The sequence below is a fragment of the Colius striatus genome, chromosome 14 (genome assembly GCF_028858725.1).
Source record: "Colius striatus isolate bColStr4 chromosome 14, bColStr4.1.hap1, whole genome shotgun sequence".
Classification (NCBI taxonomy): Eukaryota; Metazoa; Chordata; class Aves; order Coliiformes; family Coliidae; genus Colius; species Colius striatus.
Genome location: NC_084772.1, coordinates 1,104,904 through 1,128,022, shown reverse-complemented (window position 1 = coordinate 1,128,022; position 23,119 = coordinate 1,104,904). Strand labels below are relative to the sequence as shown.

Below are 23,119 nucleotides of genomic sequence, written 5' to 3'. Positions count from 1 at the left end.
GGAAGAGCACTAAAGCCAACCACTGCTTCTCTGGCAGTAGTGAGTTAGTCATGAGTCTGTATGAAGAGTTAGACATAAGCTGGCCATAACCACAGTGTTTGTGGTGAAAACATGAGGCAACGATGCTCTCTCATGGACACAAAGTACTGTGGGAAAAGGCAGGATCATTGCCATCAGGGGCAGGAAGGAAGGTGCCCGACTGACTGCTCTGGTTCCTTTGTTCCAGACGTGCAGCAGTGCTTTGGAGAACTCCTCTGTCAGTTGTGACAAAGGATCCCAGCAAGTATTTTTTTCATCATTTATGCAGTAGTGTCCCATGAAGGCTCAGATTGTTATCCAGAGTATGAACAAAAAAGCATGTGTGCCACTTGCTGCAATGGTAGAAGAATGGTAGAATGCTCTGGTACTTTGACCAGACCAGAGTCCTGTACAGAGAGATGGAAGCGTGTCTGCAGCTGACAGGAATGCTTTTCTCTGTCAATCCCATCGATGCCGAGACACGTTGTTTGAGTCTGGCGCAGGTACAACAGAGCCAGCACAGCACGTTAACTTGGTGCATGGGATTCACAGTGTTCTCACTGACTGCTGGAACCTCTGTTTCTTTTTTCTGTACCCTCCTGCCTTCCTCTGCTGAAGTGCCAAAGAGCCACAGCAGAGCCATTCTGGGCACAGAAGGGAAGAGAAGGTGTTTTTCTGAGTATGTTGCTCCTTCCTTGTGCCTTTTAAGCGTTGTGGGGGTGTGATGCCAAACAGCATGACAGCCTTATTTGAAACATTCTCTCCCTTGGTGGCTCAGGGCAGAGGAAACAAAGCCAGACCTGATGAATTGACTGCTTCAGTGATCTTCTAGCCTGGCATCCTCTGCACCTCCTGTATGGTCCTGGAGTCACGGCTAGGCAGTGGTTTCCATTTCTGTAGCTGCTGCTTCTGTTTGGGGAAGCCAAGAAATGTGTATTTCACTGAGACAACTCCCCAGTGGCACTCCCAGGAGATCAGGGCAAGTATCCTTTTGCAGCCTGAGCTGCTGGGCTTTGTTACAATTGATTACAGTGTGGCTTTGGCATATAACCTGAAACTGGAATAACATGGTACCTGTGTCTGTTTGACAGCACTGGTCACACTCTGGAGAGATTTGCTAGGAAGAAATCCTTGGGTGGTAAAGTTTCAGCTTTAATGCAGCCATCCCAAAGGAGATCTTTAGTTGGTTTCTAATTGGTACCAGTAAGAAATGTCATGGTTATCATTTGCCCCCATCCTTCACTCCCTCCCCTGCTAGGTGAAAGCTGTTTTCACAAGGTCCTCCAGTGATTCCTGGGCACGTGGACATGCCCCTACTCTGGAGTGTCAGTCCCCAGGAGAACAGAGAAGGTTCAGCAAAGTGTCAGAACTATTCTCCTCTTGAACCTGGCCTCTCCTACCTTTGCCTGGCCTGGCAGTGGCTACTAAACCTATTGCAGAGGAAGGAAAACCAACTGTGTAATATTTGTGAGTAATTTTATCAGCCTTTTAGGACTCCATTGGGATTGGTTAGTGACCTGAATCACCTTTTCTAATGTGCTGTATCTCTGAAACCACTCTTGCAGAATCAAGTAGCGATGTGCTTGCTAAAACCCTGTGGATGGCTGAACAGGTCTCATTCAGATGAATGTCTAAATGGTCCCATGTGAAAATCCTTTCTTTGTGTGTTGAGACTTTTCTCCATGGAAATTTTGCCCAGAAAAACCCCCAACCCAAACCCTTTGGTGAGTTCAGTGCATCAGTCCTGGAAATATCTCCTGTTAGTTCCCCAGTGCTGGCTGGGTGCTGTCACAGTGACAAGAACAGGCACTCTAGAGCAGATCTCCTACTGGGGACCTATTCTGATAACAGAGAAGCAGTTGGATCAATGACCTTCCAGATTCCAGGTGCCTGGTGTTACCAAAAGTAAAGCCCCTGTGTTCTTTCTCTGAGCAGAGTGAAAAAGGAGATTCAGGAAAAATGAACAGATAATGTGTTTGTTTTCCACTTTCATGTTGATAAGACAGAACCAACCCTCCTGTCTGCTCTGGATCCGTCTGCCAGACCCATTCTGTCTGTGCCCTAGAGGTTTATGAGCCTCACTTGCTTATTCCAGAACGATTTACTCTCCAGGACTGCCTTTGAATCCCATCTGCTACTACAGGGCCTTTTCTCCTGGATATGAGTTTCTGGTAGTGTCCTAGAGAGACTCTTGTCCTTGTTTCAGGTGGGACGTGCTTACAGTTGCCTGATGTGTTTTTCCCAGTCACTCTTGATCTTCCCAGCAGGACACATTTCTTTGTCTCACCCAGAGTATTGATTCTGGATCCATTCCAGTTTGTGGTGAGATTTCTTGTACTAAGCCAAAGTGGGACAGATCTTCCCGAGGCTTTTCTTTGCCAGACTTGGGGATGTTTTCCAGCAGCTCTGCCTGTGCTGGAGTTCCCAAGCTTTGTGGTGTTCAGCATCTCTGAGGTGTTTCAGTCCTGTTTGGACACTGGGCTTGGGCACAGGTTGGTCACTGGCTCAGGCTGCTTCAGTGATGTCTCAACTTCTTGCTTGCATATAAGGCAGAGGGGAATGGCCAGGGCCCGTTGATAGCACTGAGAGTGTTTTCAGAAGAGGCAAGGACTTGCTGAGAAGTTTTAAACCCCTTTTTCTGCACAGATCTCTCTTTAGTCTGTCCCACAGTGTGTCCAGAAACAGGCAGACAGCTCCTCCAAGCAGAAGTAGGCTGCTGGAGAGTGGTACACTACAACAGAGTTTCCACTGTCTGTGTTTGGCACATGGTGTGCTCTCTGCTTCCTGGGCAGCATCAATGTTGTGTTGGTTTGTTGTGCTTTCTGCTTGTGGTGGTGTGCTTTCTGCTAACACTGTCTTTGTGTTGCAGGCTGTGCTGAGAAGGGAAAGCATTGGCTTGTGCCCTGTGGTGAGAGCTCATTTCCACGTGGTCAGCACAGGAGCCAGGTAGGTGTGTGGTAACGGCCCCTGTGTCCCTGCAGGATGGGCTCCTGCCATCCTGCTGCCAGCAGCAGTTGTTGTGTGTTGCCTGTGTCAATGGAGGGATCATCAGCATTTAGAGAAAGCGTCTGCACGTGCCCGGTTCTGGATGGGCTGTGCCCAGCCCTTGGGAGCAGTGAGCTGCTGTGAGCTTTGTTTCAATCCAGACGTGGATTCACACTCAGCTCTTCCTCATGTATTGGAGCATGTCTCTGGGGCAACTTTCCCGTTGTGTGGCTTCCAAAGTGTGTTTGGTGTAATGTAAGAGCTCCCATCCAGCTGCTGTCAGAACTGGAGGGTTCTATAGGAAAGCTGCCTTGCAGTGCCACTGTCTGGGTTTCTCCAGCTGAGGACTGTGTCTCCCCAAAAGCAAGTGCACATTTGTGTGGATGGAAAGCAGGAGGTGTCCTGGAGCTTGCTGAAGTGTGAGCTGGCCTTTAGGCTGCTGTTGTTTGTGCAGGCAGGATATGTTGTTCAGCAACAGGGGAGAGAGAAATGCTTTTAAAACCAGAAGAGTGTAGAAATGTCTCAGGTGCTGCGGGTGTTGCCTCAAACAGAGGGTGTCTGGCTGGGACAGCAGTCTGTGGGAAAAGTGGTTTGACCCCAAACCTGTCTTTATGGGCTTCCCTCCAGCTGCACCTCATCCCTCTGAAGATCATCCCATCCCCACAAAGCCCCCCTCAGGCATCACAGTGTCCCTGCTCACCTCAGAGCCACCCACTTCCAGCAGCTGCCTGCCTGGGACACAGCATCATTGTCCCAGGAACAATGGATAATGCTGCAGTGACAATGGCAGGAGTTCCTGAAACCCAGCTGTGCTGGGGTGTGGGTGAGCGACCACAGGGCGGTTAATGGGGACTGTCCTTTGCCCTTGACTTGAAGCCAGGTCCCTAGTGGAACATGACCCTGACAACAGACAGCAAGGGCTGGTTGGGCTTTAGGAGCTCGTTAGATAGTTGTAGATTGGCATTTTGAGTGTTGTTAAAGAAGGCAGAAGATGGAGTGTAATCCTTCAGAGCACTCCAAGTTTTGCCATGCCAACCCCCATTGCTTGCTCTGAGAGCAGCTGTGTGTGTGTGTGTGAAATGTGGATCTTCCTTGGGGAAAGTGCCCGAGGGAAGGGGGAGGTAACCTGCAGCAGAGACTGGAAGTGGAGGCAACTTCAACATACAGATGTCAGTCTTCAGTGTGTGGTTGCAGGAGAGTCATTTGGATCAATCCCTGTGGGAAGTACCTCCAGGTTCTCAGAGGCAAGAGAGATGGAGAGAGCTGGTGCCATGCCACATGGAGCTGTGTGACTGGGCTGTGTGTCCCTCTCCTAGCTCTAACTCCTTCTGCACCTCTCCTCTGGAGTGCCAGGAGGAGAGAAAGGTTCACAGGGTGTGAGGAACATCCCGTTCTGAAGTCAGGGAGCTTTCTCTTGCTGGATAAGGAGAGCTGTCAGCTCCCACAGCCTTCCCTAAGAGGTGAGAGTTGAACTCCACCTTCTGCAGGAAGGTTTGTGGCTTTTACTTGAGCTTTATGGGCTGGGAAGAGAATTTGCCCTTCTCAATACCTTGACTGGTATCTAATCTAATATCTATATCTAATATCTTTATCTAATTTACAGCAGAGTGGAACTTTCCCAACTGCAATTGGCTGTTTCCTCTCCTGCTCTAAAGGTGGCTTTTCCTATCATTGTTCACACCCTGTGACATTGCTGAGAGTTTCTCCTGCTCTGTAGTTTTCCAGAAGCACCAGTGGACTCATCTTTATCAGCTCCTGAGGAGCATTAGGGTCACGCTGTCCCTGGGCAATGGGAGCCGTAATAGTCACAGTCTGGGATTGATTTTCAAGCCAGAAGGAATTAAGTTGCTGTTTGGGTGCGTGGTGACAGTGTGAGCACAGGTGCCCGCGGTGTCTTTGCTGCAGGAACGGTGTGAGGCGTGCGAGCGGCGCTGCGCTGCGCTGCGCTGCGGGGGCGGCGCGGGACGGGCGGCAGCCGGAGCTGTCCCTGGGGCCGCTGTGCCCGCGCTCGCCGGCGGCCGCTGGCAGTTGCCGCCCCAACGGCGAGTTGCGGCCGCTCGTCCGGGGGCTGCTGCCGCGGCTCCTGCGGAGCGTCCGAGCGCTGTAAGAGAGCGAGAGGTCCCTGCGCTGCCCCGCGCCGCCCTGCCGAGGGGTCCCGACATGCTGTCCTGGCTGGCTGAGCTCTCCTCCGCTCTGCGGCGGGAGCTTTCCCGGTGCTGTAAGTGAGAATCGCCCCTCCTGGAGCTCCTGGCCATCGGCCCTACCTGCTCTGCCGGCCCCCTGGGGCAAAGCTCTGGCTGGCCGTGCCTGGGATGCTTTTCCTCTCTGGCCTCTGGAGGGAAAAGCACAGCGGGAGTCCCTAAGAGCAGGTCCATGGCACCACCTGGCTGATGGTGCCAGTGAGGTGTTGTCACTGCTGCTGGCCTGGGGAGCTGATGGGTTGTCATGTCAGAATCCTTCCTGCCAGTGCACGGCGTTCATTCTGGACTGGGTTTCGTCTCAGGTCTGCAATGCCTGCTGGCATTGATTGATGGGGGAGCATGGAAATGTTGGGAAGGGAGCTCAGAAAGGAATCTGCTGTTCTCCCCACGTGTGAGCTTCAAGGCCCTTCTTCCCAGGACAACCACTCCTCCCAGTCCAACAGCCCAGGGGATGGGGGATGGGGGTTGGGGTCAGTTCGTTACAGATGGACGTTGCCGCTGCTGCTTCTCAGGGGGAGGCCTCCTCACCCTTCCCCCTGCCACAGTGTGGGGTCATGTCAGAAGCCTTTCTGTGAGTCCATGGTGTTCAGACTTGGCTGTGGTCCATCTCAGGTCTGCAATGTGTGCTGGGAAAGATTGATTGATGGGGAGCATGGAAAGGTGTGGAAGGGAGTTCAGAAAAGAAGCTGCTGTTGTCCCCACGTGTGAGCTTCTGGGCAGTCTGCAGGAATCTTGCTGTGTTTGAGCCCTGTGGTTGTTTTAGTCTAGAATGGCTTTCCCTGTGCTGGTGGTGGTTTAGCCCTGGCTGGGTGCCAAGTGCCCACCAAGTCGTTCTGTCATTCTCCTCCTAAACTGGACAGGAGAGAGAGAAATGTATCAAGAGGTTCCTGATAGAACATAAGGACAGGGAGATCACCCCAAGCAGCTTCAACTTGGGGAGAAATGGTTTGATTTATTAATGAATAATCAGAACACAGCAAGGAAAATGGGAAATAAAACCTGAATCCTAAAACACGTCCCTGACCCGGGGGGAGTCCTTCTGTGCAGGACTCCCACTCCTCCCAGTCCAACAGCCCAGGGGATGGGGGATGGGGGTTGGGGTCAGTTCATTACAGATGGACGTCACCGCTGCTTCTTCTCTGGGGGAGGCCTCCTCACGCTTCCCCCTGCCACAGTGTGGGGTCCCTCCCACGGGAGACAGTCCTCCAGGACCTTCTCCAGTGTGGCTCCTTCCCATGGGCAACAGTTCTTCATGAGCTGCTCCCACAGGGCTCCTTCCCACAGGGTACAGCCCTTCACAAGCTGCCCCAGCGTGGGTCATCCACGGGGGAAACTGTCCTTCAGGAGCAGACTGCTCCAGCGTGGGTCCCCCTGAGATCACAAGTCCTGGCAGCAAACCTGGTCTGGCCTGTGCTCCTTTCTGCACAGGTGCCCAGGTCCTGCCAGGAACTTGCACTTTCTCCTCTCATCCTCCTTCTCCTCCCTCCTTCTGCAGGGTTTCATGTCACAGCTGAAGATGCAAGTGCTGCAGAACAGCAAGCAGAGGAAGGAAAAGCAGAAGTAGATGGTGACCCCAACGTTTCCTGTGAGGTCAGTGAAGCTGGTGGCCAGCCAGACCCAGCTGAGATACACTGCATTCCATAGGAGAGCAGAAAGGGGCGTTTCTGAAGGCCATGCTGAGCCTGAGAAGCAAAGCCATATGGAAGCAAATGACTTTACACAGAGTCTGCAGCAAAGCATCCCTCTCATGCACTCCAGGAGAGCCCAGAGCACCCACAGCTGCAGCAGCTGCAGGCACACTGGCTGCTGGGAATATCCATCACCAGGCTGGGGGTGGGGTTAGGCATTGCCTCTCCTGCTCTTTGGACCTTGACTTCAGCGTTAGCAATGGTGGCTTTTCAGCGTCCACGTCCCTCCTGCTATTTCTTCTCTTCCTGCAGAGGGACAGAGGTGTTAAAACAGAGTCTCAAGGCCACCCTCAGCTCCCTTCCTCCGTGTGGGTCTAAATACATAATTGAGCACATACCTTGTGCAACAGATCCATGAGAGACACTAAAGGGCCTTTCTCTCTTGGCTCTGTTGCTCATCATCTGTCTGCTGAAAGCCAGAGCTGCTTGTGAAACAAAGCAGACTTCTGAGTTGCACCAAGGAGATTAAGGATGACACGTGAACTTGAGGCTTCTTCTAAGCTTGGAAGCTGTCAAGAAGCTGAGGTGTCAGGCAACTGGCTTGCATTGCTCTACCATTACAGTGGCAAACCAGATCATGTTCTCTCTCGGTGTCTGTTGCCCACAGTCATGCAACTTGTTCCGAGACCTTCACTGGTGGATTTGCCATCCCTGACTAGAACAGAGCTCTGTGTTTTTGTTTAGGAATGAAAAGGAGACGTGAGGTCACCTGGTGTGTTGATGTTGGAGTGAGGTGAAGAGAAAGGTGTCTTTCAGGGTTGGTGCAGTGGATTGCTGTCAGCTACCAGTGTATTATGGACAAGCTCTTGGCAAGTGGTGCTCAGCTATCCCCCAGGTGTTGCAGCACAGCAGTGATATGATGGGAAGGTGAGTGGCCACCTGTGAATTGCTGTGGCCTGGGGGAGGGTGTGAGAGCCAGTGATCCCTTTAAGCAGTGTTGCAATTGAGTCTCTGATGCTGGGGCTGGTGAAGTGCTTGGGGTTGCTGCTGCTGTTGCATCTTGTGTTCATCTTCTGGAGCCAGGCAGGTGGCAGCTGCAGGGCAGGTCCTAATGGGGATGTTGGTGAGGTTATTGTCTCCATGGGGAGAAAAAGAGAAAGAAAGAGTACAGGGTCTAGTGAAATAGAGCTGTCCCTCTGACTGTCAGCTTGCCTGAACTTCAAAGTTCGCCCATCCATGGGTCCCATATGTGCAGGGGCTCACTGAGACCTGTGGATTCCATGTGTGTGTGAGCTTGGCTGCAGTTCAATATCTCCTGTGGGAAATCTCCTCCAGGAGTGGCAAGGCCACCGGACTTCTTGTGCAGAGGATTCGCTGCAGAGGGAGGTAGAAAGTGACTGTGTGTTGTGCAGTGCTTTCAGTTTGGTGTTGGATTGGTTGTGCTGGTGCTGGTGACCGGGCCGTGCTGCTGAAGGTGCTGGCCCAGCTGCTGAGCACAGCCTGCAGAAAGAAGCCTGCCAGTGCCAGGTCCCCATCAGAGGGATTTCTGTCAGGAGGTTTGTGGTTGGAAGTGGTTTGAGCTGCCCTGTTCAGTTGTGAGGGATGTGTGCTGCTCCCTTCCCCTGGAGCTGCTGGATGTAGGAGGGGACATGAGCCAAGAGGCTCTGCCTGGCAGAGTCCACACCTCTGAAGGATGCTGGTTCAGAAACCTTTCACAGGCTTGCAGCCTGGTTGAGGAACATCTGCCCTTAAAGACAATCTGCTCTTAGAGAATGTGACTGCCCACAAATGGGTGCAATTGGCATCAAGTCACACTGGAAGCCCAGCTTAGAGTGGTCAGCCTTTGGTCAGCCTGGGCTGTGGCAAATGCTGCCCCAGAGGAAGGATCCCTTCCCATTGCTGCCTGCTCTTCTGCAACGTGTCTGCAGGGCTGGTGTCACACGTGCTGGACGTGACAGCCGCGCTCGAGGCACGTGTCAGGGAACAGCTGTCTCTGATGCACTTGTTTGCCTTCTCCAGAGCCAAGCAAATGACTGTGTCAATAGTGTCTGATCCTTTTCATGATCTGTGGCTACTCTGGACCTGCCAGTCTGCTTCTGTGAGGTGGCCACTCACCCTCCAAGGCAGGAGCCTTCAGGAGGGGAAGGGGCAGCAGCCTGGGAGTCGCTTAGAGTCGTTTGGCCAAGTTCTGTGCTGGAGGAGGGTCTGTGTGCTTTTGCTTTGACTGTGTGGTGCTGTCTTCCATGGAAGTGATTATAGTTGAGAGAAAGACATTGCATCTCTTTGCTGATTGTGTTTCAATGCAGAAGCTCAATGTAACTGCAGGTTGTTTTCCAGAATGCAAGTCAAGACTCCACACCAAAGGAATCCCAGGAGGAATGCAGCAAAACCATCCTGGAGGTTGGGAAGCCAGTGGCATTGTCCTGTCTGCCAGGCCTTCAGCAGTCAGGGCCTGGGAACCAGAGCTATGTGGCCCCCCCGAAGTCCCAGACAGGTAAAAAAGGAAAGAGTTAAAATCCCTCACAGCACCCACCTCCCAAACATGTGTCTGTGTGGTTGAGTGGGGGGTGAGGCAGGTTAGCAGGGACTGAATTCTCTGCTGGCACCTTTTGCTCACTGAATCTCTCTAGGGTTTCCTTTCCTGCTGGTGTCAGCAGGGCTGCTGCCACGGACCTGGTTGGACAGATGTCATTTTGTGCAGCCACTTCTCTGCCAGTGGCCTGTCAGTATCTGTTGGAGTGAGTTGGCTTCTGTTCAGCCTCCTGCAGCATCAGCAGCGCTGCCAAACACGGGTAATGGAAGGAGTTGATCCTGTGTGTGGTGGTGTAGGGGCCAGAAGGAGTCTGTGGAGGATTCTCAGGGTTGCAGTGGGTTTGCAGCACTGACAGAAAGCTCTTGGTGTGTTGGCACGGGGGTGCGTGTCACCTTTTGGTTGACTTGTCAATCAGCTCGTTGGAGTGGGAAGCGGTTTTCTCAGATCGTGGCCTCCAATGTGATTCCCCCCAGGACAGCCTCTCCTCTGCAGCTCTTCATCTTGCCATTGCTGAGCAAACTTGGGGTTTGTTTTTCTTCTGTTTTCCAGCTGCTGCCGTGTCTGAGAGGAAAAGACGGAGAATGGGAAGCTCCAGCCTGGTGCCCAGGAAAAAAAGCAGAGGCTTAAAGCAGAGAATGGCTGACATGGAGAAGAGCTCAGCAGGCACAGGGTGAGCTGGGGCAGAGGCTGTGAAGGCAGGAGGGCTTCAGGAGTGAAAGCCATCCCTTCCTTCTGTTGCTAGGGATGGAATACCAGTGCAGTGAGTTGATGCTGCCAGGTGTGCTCAGTGACAAGGACATTCATGCAGTACCTGGCTGTAGCTGCTGACTTGCACGACTGGGCACGGGTGTAAAGGGAGGGTGAAAACACAGAGGAGAAGACAAATGGAGCCATCCCTGCGTGGGACAGTGCCCTGACCTCCTGTCCCATCTCATCTTGTTCTGGTGGCTTTTATGACTTGCCCCACGCTCCTGGGTTTCCTGTAGCACAGGAGCATCCCACTGTAATCACAGGGCACTGCAGCTACTTTCTGGGGCAAGTTCTTAGCAAAGGCTGTAAAATAGATTGGTCTGTGTTTTGACTTCACTGAAGAGTATCTGTGTTTCAAATCTATTGCCTTTCCTTCTTTGGCAGAAGATCCACACTGTTGTGTATTTTGAATGGTTCTGTTTTCCAAAGCCTGACCCAGGCACCAGTTGAAGCAGCTCTGGAAAGTGTCCTGCTTGTCCTGGGCTCTGAAAAGGAAGAAAAGGACTGAGGGGTCTCTCCAGCTGCCAGCAAATGTACTTCACCTAGAGAAAGCTGAGATGTAGCTTCTCTGGGTTTGGGTAGCCCACTGAGCTTTCTGTGCTCACTTCAGTCCCACCTGGGTCACCAGCAGGTGTCACTGAAATCAGGAGGAAAGTTCTCCACAGCACTGAGAGTTGACCAGCAGGCAGTGCTGTGTTTGGGCCCAGGCCACTGGGGGAGGGTCCCTCCTGTTCCATACAGATGGACCAACCTGCCTGCAATAGGGACACAGATTTGCTCCATTTCCCAGACCTACTTGTCATCTTGACACCATCGTCACACGTGCGGTTTCAGTCTCTGAGGGGCTTCTGTGAGGGGCTTTGGTGGCTCATAGTGATGTCTGGTGCTTGGGTAAGAATGTCCTTTGGCTGGAGGCTCTAAATGGAAGGTGTTGGTTCCTTCTTTCCAAGTGAAGGTTTAGCTTCTCTGGCTTAGGTGTGAGATGGGCGAGAGACACTGGCTTTCCTTCCCTCTTCTTTCTGTATCTTCATCCAGCCATGGCAGTATCCCTTTGTCTTTGGTGTTTCACCCCTTGGCTCTAGCCAAGACTCTGTTTCCTGCCTGCCTGGGCTGGGGGAGCTCAGCTTCTGGCCTTTTCCAGCATGTTTGTTCACGTCTGTCACACCTCTCGTGTGTTGATGCCGATTGTTTTGTTTCTCTGCCTTCCCCTTGTCCCTCCTTTCGATGTGGCGGCTGCCTGGCAAGCTCAGGAGAAACTCTGTCCTGCCTTTGGCATTGAAGCACAAACCCAAGCTGGGCTGGGAGGCTTGTTTCTTCGTTGTCCTGCTCCAGGGGTAGTGGCTCTGACCCCTGAGCTGCTGCTGCCAGAACAATAAGAAACGGTGGAGTGTTGCTGGAGGCTTGGGCAGAGGGTTTGAGGGGCTGTGCTCAGCCTGGGCTTCCCAGCAGGAAGGCCTCAGGCATCCTTCATTCAAGCTGTTTTTTCCCCCAAGCTAGCAGGGAATAAGACGGTACTAGGGCTTTTCCTTTCCTTCATGACTGCTCTGAATAAAGCGCCATGTGCACTCCCCAAAGGCTGGTGAGTATGAGCAAGGGCCAAGTCCAACAGCAGCTTCCCATGGGCCGCTTCTCTTTGCAGCCTGCTCTTTCCAGCCCACCTCTTTGCCTGTGATTATATAGTGCTGCAGCCTCTTCCTTGTTGCTGAAGGGCTGGCTGGAGGATGGGATTCAGCTGATGTTCCTCTTGCACGCTTTCTCATGGGGAATGCTGCTTCTCTCTTGCTCTTTTGCAGTCTCTCTGTTTCTTGTGGCTCAGATGTCAGTTTAAAGAACACAGAGAGTGAGACTCCAGCCCAGTGCACTGGCCTGAGCTCTGAGGTCTGGGTGGCCCTGGAGACAAAGAAGACTCTTGAAGAAACATCTAATGAGAGGCCTACCCAGACAGAGAAGGTGCTGAGCAGGTGAGAAGATGGATGGCTTTGCTTGTGGGTCACGAAACAGAGCCCTTGCATGGAGGGGCTGGGAGCCTGGCTTAAGACAGCACTGCAAGTGCTTGCTCAGCTTTTGACAGGGCTGTGGAGGGCAGTTTGTGCTTTGCAAGAGCTCAGCACCTGTTGATTCAGAGCGTGGCTTGTGAGGTCCTGCTCCAAATGGGAATATTCCCGAGCACACAGAACGATCTGTAAGGCAGGGTGGGGACAAAGGAACCCTGTTGTGTCCTGAATGGCTTTCAGGCTTTGACTGCTCCGTGATCCCAGGCAGTAACGCTGGGCCAGGATGGCACTGGAGGGGCCCATGGCTCTGGGGAGCTTTCCTTGTGTGACACTTCTCTTTGTGCCCCTGGCAGAGACATCTCCCGGGGTTACGAGCGGGTCCCGATTCCCTGTGTCAATGCTGTGGACAGTGAGCCGTGTCCCAGCAACTTCAAATACATCGTGAAGAGCTGCTTCACCTCCGCAGTGGCCGTTGACAGCAACGTCACTCATTTACAGGTGAGGCTGCTGTGTGTCCTGTGTGTTGTCCTGCCCTGGGCTGTGCATTCAGAGGTGCTGCAGTGCACTGCAGCTCAGAGTGGGGTTTCCATTCCAGATGGGATTGTCTGGTCCCAACGTTGCCAGCAAACTGCAGCTGGGGCCGTAGCCCAGCTCTTGCCGTAGGAGACAGGTTCTGCTGGTCTTTGTTTCCGAGCCCTGAGCCATGCTCTGAGCTCAGCCATGTGCTGTAGCATCAGACATGTGGCGCTGGCTGCTGTGGCTCCTGTTCAGCCTTCTGCTCTGTTCTGTGTCTGGAGAGTCAGTGAGTTGTTTGGGGCCCCTCCTCGTGCTGTCGCCCTCTGAGCGCAGCGTCCGGCCGAGGTGTCCACTGTGATACCAAAGTCCTCCAAGGGCTGAGGGCTGTGAGAGCAGAGGTGAGGAAGTGTGGGGTGAGGGTGAGCCTGTCTGAGCCCTTGTCTCCTGTTGCAGCGCTGCGCGTGTGCGGACGACTGCTCCTCCAGCACCTGCGTGTGTGGGCAGCTCAGCGGGCGCTGCTGGTACCGGCAGGTGAGGACACAGAAGCGTCTCTTGGGTCAGAGCAGCGCTTGGAGCTGCCACTCGCAGCCTTGGGGCTGGATAAGAGCGCCTTCCAAACAGCTCCTGGCACAGCAAATCTCTCCCTGTTGGAAAATGCCTCAAGTTGCAGTCTCAGCTCAGAGGGGTGTGTGGCAAGAACAAGATGTGAACTTGGGGAAGCTGCTACTTGTTATTGGAGAGTGTTACTGCCATGGGAACCCAGCCATCAATGATGGCCACGTGCTAGAGAGCATGTAACAACCCTTCTGTGAAATCAGCTTCCGTTTGTGAAGCACACAGCAAACGCTGCCATATGTAAACCAGGGGAGGGGAGAGCAGAGGCATTCTGCCTGCTTCACTTTGTTGTGATCCTTGGGGATGGGGGCAAAGAAAAGGTGTCTTAACTGCAGTATTGCCAGAAGCCTGGTTGGGTTTGGGTAAGTGCTTTTGGAGCTTTGGGGGAGTGTTATTTGGGAAGAGAATGTGGTTCCCAGAGCTTGGGAGCACTGGGCTAGCGCTCGGGAAGTGTCGGCTTGGTTGCAGAGATAGACTGAGCATCAGCTTGTCCCCTGCAGCACTGCAGAATGCTCCTAGTGACGATGCACAGCGTTCTGGTGCTGCACAGGGTGATGCCAGGCAGCAAAAGTGGAGATGGTACCTTGCTGTTGTCAGCTGTGGGTGGTGGTGGGGAGTGTGCCACAGTCAGGGCAGAGCAAACCCCCTGTATTAGTTGAGGTCTGGTGCTGGTTTGAGGGAGGTCGGGGTGAGGCTCTGCCTTGGGGTTCTCTGGGCTGTGTTTCTACTTGGGCAATCTGTGCTCTTGCTTGCCCTGGTAGCAGTGGGTGACAGGAAGAGCCACTAACCCAGTCCTGAATGCCTCTCCACGTCAGGACGGCCGACTGCTGCCCGGATTCAACCAGAGGAACCCCCCGTGTATCGTCGAGTGCAACCCCATGTGCTCGTGCTGGCGAACCTGCAGGAACCGCGTGGTGCAGAACGGGCCCCGGTGAGAGGAGGGGCCAAGCACAGCTTCCCTTGGCAAGACCAACACCAGCCCCTCTGGGCCTGCCATAACCCAGGGAGCCCAGAGGGAGCTTTCCCCAGCCCTGGAGATCATCCTGCCCTGAACTCCAGTGCTGGCTGAGCAGGAGGCAGGGTGACTCACAGGATTCTTTCTCTGCCCATACACTCCCTCAGTAAAATGCCACAGAGCAGCTCTTACCCAACAAGTTTGCAGCTGCAGCGTTTCTTCCTTGTGTTGCAGCCAGGGAGCTGGAGATGATGGAGCTGCTCAATGCGCTGGGCCTAGCAGAGGGCTAAAGGATCAGAGCACTTCCCCCTGCATCCTGCAGAGCTCTGCTGCCTTCAGTCGCCGTGGCCCTTCCCTGCCTTCCCCTGAGTGCTGCCTGTGCACATGGAAGGGAACTGCTGAGGGTGGGATTCTGGTGTCCCACGTGCCCAGCCCCAGGGAGCACCTTCAGCTGTAGCAGGGGGTTGTGCTGGATGATCTCTGGAGCTCCTTTCCAGCCCCCCCTGCTGTGGCATTCCGTGATTCTGTGCCCAGAGCGGTGCTGGAGTGAGCTCTGTCAGGGCTGGGGATGGAAATGCTCTTGTCTGTGTGATGATGGGAGGTTGCTGCCTTTCTGCTCCCGTCTCTGGGACAAGCCATTGTCTTCCTGCAGAGGGCTGCCATCAGCATGTTTCCTTTGCTCTTTTGCAGGGTTCAGCTACAGCTGTTCCGCACACGAGAGATGGGTTGGGGCGTGAGAACCATGGAGGACATTCCAGCAGGAACCTTTGTGTGCGAGTGAGTGATTCAGCTCTGGCCAACCCATCCCTGTCCAAAGGCCTGGGGGCTGCTGCCCTTTGCCATCGAGTTGGAACGGAGCCGAGCGCTGGCTCTCAGGCAGGAGCTGTTGTAGGCTTTAAACTGGCCCATGGGCTCTGTGACATGGTTTGCAAAGGGTTTCCTGGGTTGCAATAGTGTGGTGAGTTCAGAGCTTCTACACAATGGAACTGGTCACAATAGCTGGGGAAACACAGGAAGGGCAGACACAAGCATCTTGCTTTGGGCTGTGAACAGCACAGACCCTGCAGTGGGGTGCAGGAGAGCCAGGGCCTGAGCCTGACCATGAACGTGAGGAGAATGGGACTCACGTGCTGATCTTGGCCAACTGCTGTGCCTGGGCCGTTCCCTTCTCTTCCCTCTTCCTACAAGGAGAGATTGCAAGCCAGGGCTGTGATGCCCCAGCCTCTCACTGCTGCCTTCCCTGTGTGCCGCAGGTACGTTGGTGAGGTGATCTCCGATGCCGAGGCAGAGCTCCGTGAGGACACCTACCTGTTCGACCTGGACAACGAGGTGCTGTGTCTGAGGGGTGTGTCGAGGCCAACCCGGGCTCTGGCCTCTCCAGGAGAGCAAAGAGCCCGTTTGCCTCCATCCTGCTGCGCAGCAGGATCCGAATCCCCCTCTAGAGGAGGGCTGTGACCTCCCTGGCTTTTAGTTAGGAGAGAGTGTGTGTGAGGCGAGGCTGAGGCTGGTTCAGGGGCCACAGCCCAGCAGCGCTGGGCCACCGCGGCACGTGCTGCCAGCCCCGGGTTTGGTGCTCGACAGAGGCTTGTGTGAAAGCCGTTTGGGCAGCCTGAGCTGGGCTGCTCAGGGTTTGTCCCTCGAGTGTGGACACGCAGTGTCGGCTGGGTGGGCTGTCAGCTCTGTAAGTTCCTGCGAAAGAGCTGAGCTGGGAGACTGAGCAGAGCCCGCTGCCTTCTCAAGGGCTGCAGCAGGTCAGGCTGGCAGGGAGCCGAGGCCTGTTGTGCTGGGAGCTGGCCTGTGCTGCCCTGTGCGGGCTGTCTCACAGCAGAAATGTCAGCTTGGGAAGTGCCACCTAAAGCTTAGAAGCAACGGTTTCACTTCAGGCAGGAGACGTGTACTGCATCGATGCGCGTTTCTATGGCAACATCGGCCGCTTCATCAACCATCACTGCGAGCCCAACGTCTTCGCTGCCAGGGTCTTCACATCCCATCAGGACGTGCGCTTCCCCAGGCTGGTCTTCTTCAGCGTGAGGGACATCAGAGCTGGAGAGCAGCTTGGGTAGGTGCCGGCCCTGGGCCGCAGGGAGGATGGAGAGCAGAGGGACGAGCGCTGGGCCGCTGCGAGCTGCTGGGCTCCAGCGCTGTGTTCCCGGGGCCGTGCCCCCGCCGGCACTCGCCATCCCCTGAAGCTTTGCCGAGCCCCAAACGGTGGCGGCGCCGCGGGCTGCCGCCCCCCCATCCTGCAGCTCGGGCTGCCCCATCCCTTTGGCTGCCCCGTGCTGCTGCTCTGCACTGAGCCCGGCTCCGTCTCTCTCCCGCAGCTTCGACTACAAGGAGGATTTCTGGGCCGTCAAAGGCAAATCCTTCAGCTGCAAATGCGGCTCTGGCAGGTGCAAGTACACGAGCTGGGCGCTGGCCAAGCGCCAGGCGCGCGCCCTGTCCCGCAGCAGGAAGCCAAAGGAGGCCCCTGTCAGCAGCTGGGCGGCAAAGGCTCCACGGCACAGGCACTGAGTGGGTGTCACCCTGTGTGCTGGGCTTGGCAGGGAGAGGGTGAGCTGTCCCTGGCACTGCAAGGGGCTGTGGGCAGGAGAGAAGAGAGAGAAGAGAGAAGAGAAAAGAGAGAAGAGAGAAGAGAGAAGAGAGAAGAGAGAAGAGAGAAGAGAGAAGAAGAGAGAAGAGGGAAGAGGGAAGAGAGAAGAGAGAAGAAGAGAGAAGAGGGAAGAAGGAAGAGAGAAGAGAGAAGAAGAGAGAAGAGGGAAGAGAGAAGAAGAGGGAAGAGAGAAGAAGAGAAGAGAGAAAAGAGAGAAGAGAGAAGAGGGAAGAGAGAAGAAGAGGGAAGAGAGAAGAAGAGAAGAGAGAAGAGAGAAGAGAGGAGAAGAGGGAAGAGGGAAAAGAGAGAAGAAGAGAAAAGACAGAAGTCAGAAGAGGGGATTAGGAGAGGAGAGGAGAGGAGAGGAGAGGAGAGGAGAGGAGAGGAGAGGATGGGGGTTTGGAAAGGAGACGGGTGAGAAACGGAAGAAGAGGACAGGACAGGGAGAAGGGAAGGGAAGGAGAAGGACAGGAGACAAGGGGAGTGAAGTAGAGGAGGAAGACTAGGTGAGGGGAGGGTAGGGGAGAGGAGGGGATACAGGGAGGAGAGGAGAGAAGGGGACTGAAGTAGAGGTGGAGGATTAGGGGAGGGGAGGGGAGAGGATTGGAATTGGGGGAGGAGACGGGATAAAACGGGATGAGAGGAGAGGATCGGGGAGGATCGGAGAGGAGAGAAGAGAAGAGAAGAGAAGAGAAGAGAAGAGAAGAGAAGAGAAGAGAAGCCCACAGCCTGACCTGCAGCTCTCCATCAGTGTGGGACCTGCTGCCATCAGAGGAGCATCTTGTCACATTTGATTTTCTGTTTCTATTCTATATCATTATATTTTGTTCTGTTACAGAAACACTTTTCCCCAGCATTGTTTCAAAGTTCAAACACGGCTCCTTGTGTTACCATTAAAAGTATTTGCCCCAGCTTGAAAGAACATTTAGTTCTCAATCTCCACATGTTGTCTCTAGGAGCTTGCTCTGACATATTCTATTGTCCCTCCTGTCCTCCACTTGCTGGAGAAGAAACAGGCACAGTACTGCTCAAGTGGCTGGGTGTGACATGTGCTTGAGGCACAGCATCTGTCTCAAGGGCTGTGTTGAGGAGACAGCCTGGAAAGCAAAGGCAGAGCCCGATTCCCCGTTCTGCTGTGCAGCTTTGCAGCCCTGGCACTCTCCTGCTGTGGGGCTGAGCCTGAAGCCCCGAGGCTTTCCTGGGAGGGAGCAGCACTGAGGCCTGAGAAGAGGAAAGATTGCCCAGCATGAAGCTGCTGTCAGCCTTTGGCAGGCAGGGTGGGGTTTCTGAGCTGCCTGGCGCTGCCCTTCCTGGGGAGCACTGAAGGGCCAGGGCGGCTGCCTGTATCCGCAGGCAGGAGCGTGGGCAGCAGCAGTGAGCGGGGCTGTGTGCAGCTGGGGAACGGCTTTGGCACCGGCACCGGGACTGAAGTGCCCGAGCCCAGGGCAGCATCGGCAGCGTCGTTCCTTTCTGTCAGCGCCGGCTGCTCGGGGCATCGCTGCACCCAGCGTGCCCCTGGGAAAGGAAACAACACAGCTCCCATCCCTTACGGAGAGACGAAGCCACGATCCCACTGTGGGCACTGTGGCCTGGCTGGAAATGCTTGCAGCTGCTTTGGCTGCTTGGTCCCACCATTTACAGCCCAAACACAACTGACTGGCCCCCATAAGGCTCGCTCCCTCGGCCCTTCCCAGGCTGATTGCAAAGGGCTCCTGCTCACAGGCGTCTGCTCAACACACAAGTGGCTCCTGGCACTATTAAACACTTCCAGCCCTTGGCTTGCCATTCTCTCCCCGTTCATCACTCAACTCCTCGTCTAAGTCCACACCTGCTGGCATGAAATAGCAACAGAGGACAGGGATCTGGGGCCTGTGAATGGGAAAGCTCTCAAGTCTGGTACCTGGTTCAGGCATGAAAGGTGTCCCACCTGGAAGCCTGTTCCCTGTTCCTTGCAGGTGCTATTTACAGCTGAAACAGTTGCTTTTTAAAAGCAAAACCAGCACAAAAAGCCCAAAGAAACAGCTGGGTGATTTCCCTTCCCCAGGGCTGGCCACTGGACAAGGTGCTGGTCGGCAGCACTCTCAGGGTGCAGGGCTGGGCCCAGGACAGGCCTGCTGCAGGCACCACACTTCTGGAGGTTCCTGCTAATGCAGTTCCTGGGCACTGCTCAGGGAATGAGGGCACTTGTCCATAATTGCTAGTTTTGGTCCCTCCCCATCACTCGGTCTGGCTCCCTGCTCTCATCTTTCACCTCCTCCCTCTCTGTCTTTACCCCATCACTGCTTTTTCTTTCTCTTTCTCTGTACCACTCCTTGTCTGTATTTTCTAACCCCTCCCTGTGTGTCCTACATTCTGTTGCTATTTTTCCTTTCTCCTCTCCTGCTCCCTGCCCTTTGCCTTTTTCTATCACCATGTTGTGCTTCCTGGCCTTATTTTCCCTCTCTCCCCCACAGCCTGTCCCCACTTTCCTGCCCGTCTCTCTTGCTCAGCTGGCTGGAACTTGTCTTTTCTCTCTGGGCCTCCATCCTGCTCCTCACCCCCTTTTAGCTCTTCCTCTGACTCTCTCAGCCCATCGATGTTCTGCCATCCCGCGCCTCCTTCTGCTGATCCACATCCCTCTGTTCCTCGCTCTCCCTGGATGCTTTTCTTTTTCTCCCCTCCCCTCCTCTCCCATCCGCTCCCTTTCTCTCTCCCTAGTCCCTTCTGTCCCAATTCTCTGTCACTCCACTCTCCTGCTGCCTTTTCTGTCTCTCTGCCCCCTGTCCCACTCCCTCTCCCTGCCTGTGTCTGTGTATCCCATGTCCTCCTTTCTGCCCTTCCAATCCTCTCTCTGTCTCTCTCTGCTGCTGCTTGTTGCTCTTTTTCCTCCTGCACTCGCTGTCTCCTTAAGCTCCATCCCTTTCCTGCTCTGTCCCTCTGCCCTGCTCCTCCCCGTATTTTCCTCCTCCTCCTCCTTTGGCTCCTCCTGGGGCTGGGCCTGTGCAGCCCCGGGGAGGCGGCCATGGGGCTGCAGGGTCAGGGGGGCCTGGCCAGGGGCTGGTGTCCCTGCAGGGTCAGGCAGCAGGAAGGAGGCCCCGGGGCACGTGGGAGCTGTAGGCCTGGGGCACTGGCTACCGGCCAGCCATGTTGGCTCCTGGGCCATGTGGGAGCTGTAGCCCTGGGCAGGGGCTGCCAGCCGTCCCTGTTCATTGCTGGGCGCTCTGGGAGCTGTCGCTGCCCCCTCAGCTGCCCACAGCCGTGTCGGTGCTGTGAGGCACAGGCTGTGCTGCAGCTGTGGCCTGGCTGAGGTGAGGGCTGGGGCCAGCCAGGCCCTTGGGCAGCTCTGGGGGTGTCTCCTGCCTGCTGCCCACCCGGGGCTGGTGATGGGAGCTCCAGGCTGGAGCTGGGCCTGGCTGGGGCAGCCCCTTGGTGACCCGAGAGCTGGGGAGGGGCAGGAGATGGAGACAAGGCCCCGGGCACAGGCCCCGGGTGCCCCAGCTGCCAGAGCCCCCACAGCCGCCCCAGCATCTCAGTCCCTGCCCTGACAGCAGCAGTGTGTGGTGCTGGTCGCTCTGGCAGGGCTTTCACTCCATTTCTCTTCTCCCCACAGGTGCTGGGCCAGAGGTTTCGCAGGCACAGCCCGGCCGGGAGCTCGCTGTCCTGGCTGTGCCGCTGCTTTGGCAGCCACCGCGGGGTAGGAGGGGACAAAAGCTCTGCCTTGCTGGCTGCAGACGGGCAAGTTCACACACCCAGGTAGGGACCCTGGTTTGATGCCAACCTGATGTCCTTCAGGAGTGGAAAACACAGGGTAGTGTTGGCTGGTGGTTGTTGTTGTTGTATCTCTGGGATTGATGTGACCTTGCAGAGGCAGCTGTTGGGATTTCAGCAGACATTTGCAGTTCAGCCTGTGCTGACTGCTGCCCTGAGGTGCAGCTGGAACCCACTGCTGAGCTGCTGTTCCCACCACGCTAGGGAAAGACAATATGATTTCTATTTGCTGGTGAAAGCAACACAGGGGATGTTTTGGTCTGTGTTTGGTTCCCTTGGTCAAATCCCTTCTTTCGGATGCCTTTGTTTCCCTCGGTCACGTCTGTGACTGATCCCAGCAGCCCAGTGACTCTCCCCTGTGGTGTGTGGAATCCAGCTGTGCATTTGGGGAAGGGATTTGGGGGACATATGCCCTTGTAAACACAACCATAAGAGGCATCAGGAATTTATTTTCATAAGTGATCTTTACAACTTTCCTCTTGTTCCTTGTTGCATCTTTTTCTCATGATCGCTATTCACGTCTTTTCAACATGACATTTGTAGTGCTGCTTCTCTTCCTAACCTTGGGGAATTCCAAACAGCCCTTTTTGAAGGGTTTTGTTTGTGTTCCATTGAGCTTGTGCAGGAAATCTCAGGTGTTTTTTTTCCTGCTCACATGAACAGCCATGAATGGAAAGCATTTGCTACAAGGTGCCATTGAGTCAGGGTCACTCAGATTTCTTTTCACTATTTTGAGAGCAACCTTGACTTTGTTTTACTTGTACCCACCAGTCTGTTTGGTAATCCAATGAACAAGCCATCAGTTGTAACAGTTCCTTTTTTCCCCAAGAGATCATTTCCCAATCACACTCTCCCAATCTGCTCCATCATATATTACCATCTGTTATTACATTTCCGACTTGTACATCAAATTAACAGCTTCTACTCACTGTAGCAGCCATTCTGGCTCTTTTTTATGGCTCAGTAAAGGAGAGGTGAGTTAGCACAATTAAAACAAGGAAGTAATATTCTGCCAAGTCAGAAGCGTATTCAGAGGATGGACTTCTTGGGATGCTTGTGCAGCCTGTTTGAGTTTGTATCTGACTGGGACGTGTAGTCTTGGAGAAAGGAGCATGGCTCAGAAATGTGCTACCACCTGAACTCACTTGGATCATCGGTGCTGCAGGGCCAAGGTTGTGATTTTGGGGTCAGTCCAGTTCTTGTGTGTATGAGCCAACATCCAGGCTTGACAAGGTAGTAGTGATGAGGCACAGTACAGCTGGATTACAGTTGGTGTGTTGGCAATCTCCACCTGTCCTTTTGTGATTGTCTCTTCTCTCTATTTCTCTACAAAGCCTGTGTTTCTCCTGAGAGTGCCTCGGTGGTGAAACACTACTGTCCTGGCAAAGATCTACCTCAACACCTTCATGACACACAGCTCCAAGTCAGCAGCAGCCTTGGTTTTGCAGCCTTTAGCAGAAGGGAATGTTTGCTACTGCCTTTGGGAATGCTGCTCTCAAAATGTAGACGAGAGAAGCAAGAATGGGCTTGTTCTGTAGAAGTGTGGACTGGCCAATTTGATCCTGCCATATGGAAGTGATGCTGCAGATGGGTGCAGACTTTGTGGCCCTCAGCAGAACAACAGCTTGGATTGAATTTGTTGACAGGTTAACTTGTATATTGGAACAGGCAGATGAAGGACCTGAGCTAACACATGCATTTGGCAGGATTGCAGGAGAAGCGTGGTGAGTCCTGAACTTTTGGAGTGGTTTCTTCAGGCTGCACAAATGCACAGCAGAGCTTTGGCAGGGTGGTGAGTAAACCTTTAGTACTGACTTGGTTCACTTTTCTGATTTTTAGGCCAGGGAATCATCTGTGTGAATCCAATCAGTCAATTAGCTCTGTAGCATTCCTGGTAAGTTTGTTGTCCTGCAAGCAGATCAAAGGCAAAGAAGTGGGGATCCCCATCTGAACCATGTGTGAAAGCCTCAGTGCCCAAGTCTGCAAAGTGTCCCAAGGAAGGGTCTAAGCCTTCAAATGTAAAGGAAATGGTTGAAGCCAGAAATCTGAGTCTTTGCCGTTGAGGCCAGTGTGGAATGAAACAAAATCTGAAATCAAAGGGTTCCCTCTGATCAGAGGGAAAACTGAAGCTGGCAGCTGTGTGAAAGGTATGGTGGGTGAGAAGATGTTTTAGAAATGCAGATTTCTCTAGAGCAGCAAATCTTTGTCTCCTGTCAGCTGGCCTTTGTCTGGTGGGGTCAGTGATGGGGACCTCAAGAGCATGCATCTGCCTCAGGGACCTCGTGAAGCTTCAGGGCCCACAGGAATGAGACTGTGCAATGGACCGTGCTCCCCAGAGGAGATTTCAGAAGAGCCCTTTCAAACTGGTACAGGATTACCCTTTTAAACTGTTGGGATTTGGGGTTTTTTTGTACACAGAGCAGGAAAGAGTGTGTGGTGCTGTGCATGTCAGGAGGTAACACAGCATGCAGACAGTAACCAGACATCTCACTAGCAGGGTTGCTTTCGGCTAGGGGGTTGCATGATGTTGTGGTTGAAATGCTTATCTGGTGCATGCTGCAAGGTTCTGTGCTTGTTTATATGTGAC

The 23,119-nt window shown here is 54.1% G+C and overlaps 1 protein-coding gene across 1 annotated transcript; it reads left to right on the top strand.

The window, feature by feature from the left end:
* The first annotated feature begins 395 nt into the window (after positions 1-395).
* LOC133626770 (histone-lysine N-methyltransferase EHMT1-like) lies at positions 396-16,706 on the top strand. Its single transcript, XM_062007826.1, has 11 exons — positions 396-521; positions 2,888-2,964; positions 4,909-5,106; positions 11,909-12,076; positions 12,463-12,607; positions 13,079-13,156; positions 14,056-14,171; positions 14,886-14,972; positions 15,449-15,524; positions 16,079-16,254; positions 16,517-16,706. Exons 1-11 carry the CDS (start codon positions 396-398, stop codon positions 16,704-16,706), a joined length of 1,437 nt encoding a protein of 478 aa, XP_061863810.1.
* Positions 16,707-23,119: the final 6,413 nt, after the last annotated feature.

Excerpts from the sequence above, each read along its gene's own strand:
- LOC133626770 (XM_062007826.1), top strand. The coding sequence starts at position 396 with ATGCTCTGGTACTTTGACCAGACCAGAGTCCTGTACAGAGAGATGGAA. Across the intron at positions 12,077-12,462 it reads ACAGAGAAGGTGCTGAGCAG|AGACATCTCCCGGGGTTACG; the intron begins GTGAGAAGATGG and ends TGCCCCTGGCAG. Across the intron at positions 14,973-15,448 it reads GCAGGAACCTTTGTGTGCGA|GTACGTTGGTGAGGTGATCT; the intron begins GTGAGTGATTCA and ends TGTGTGCCGCAG.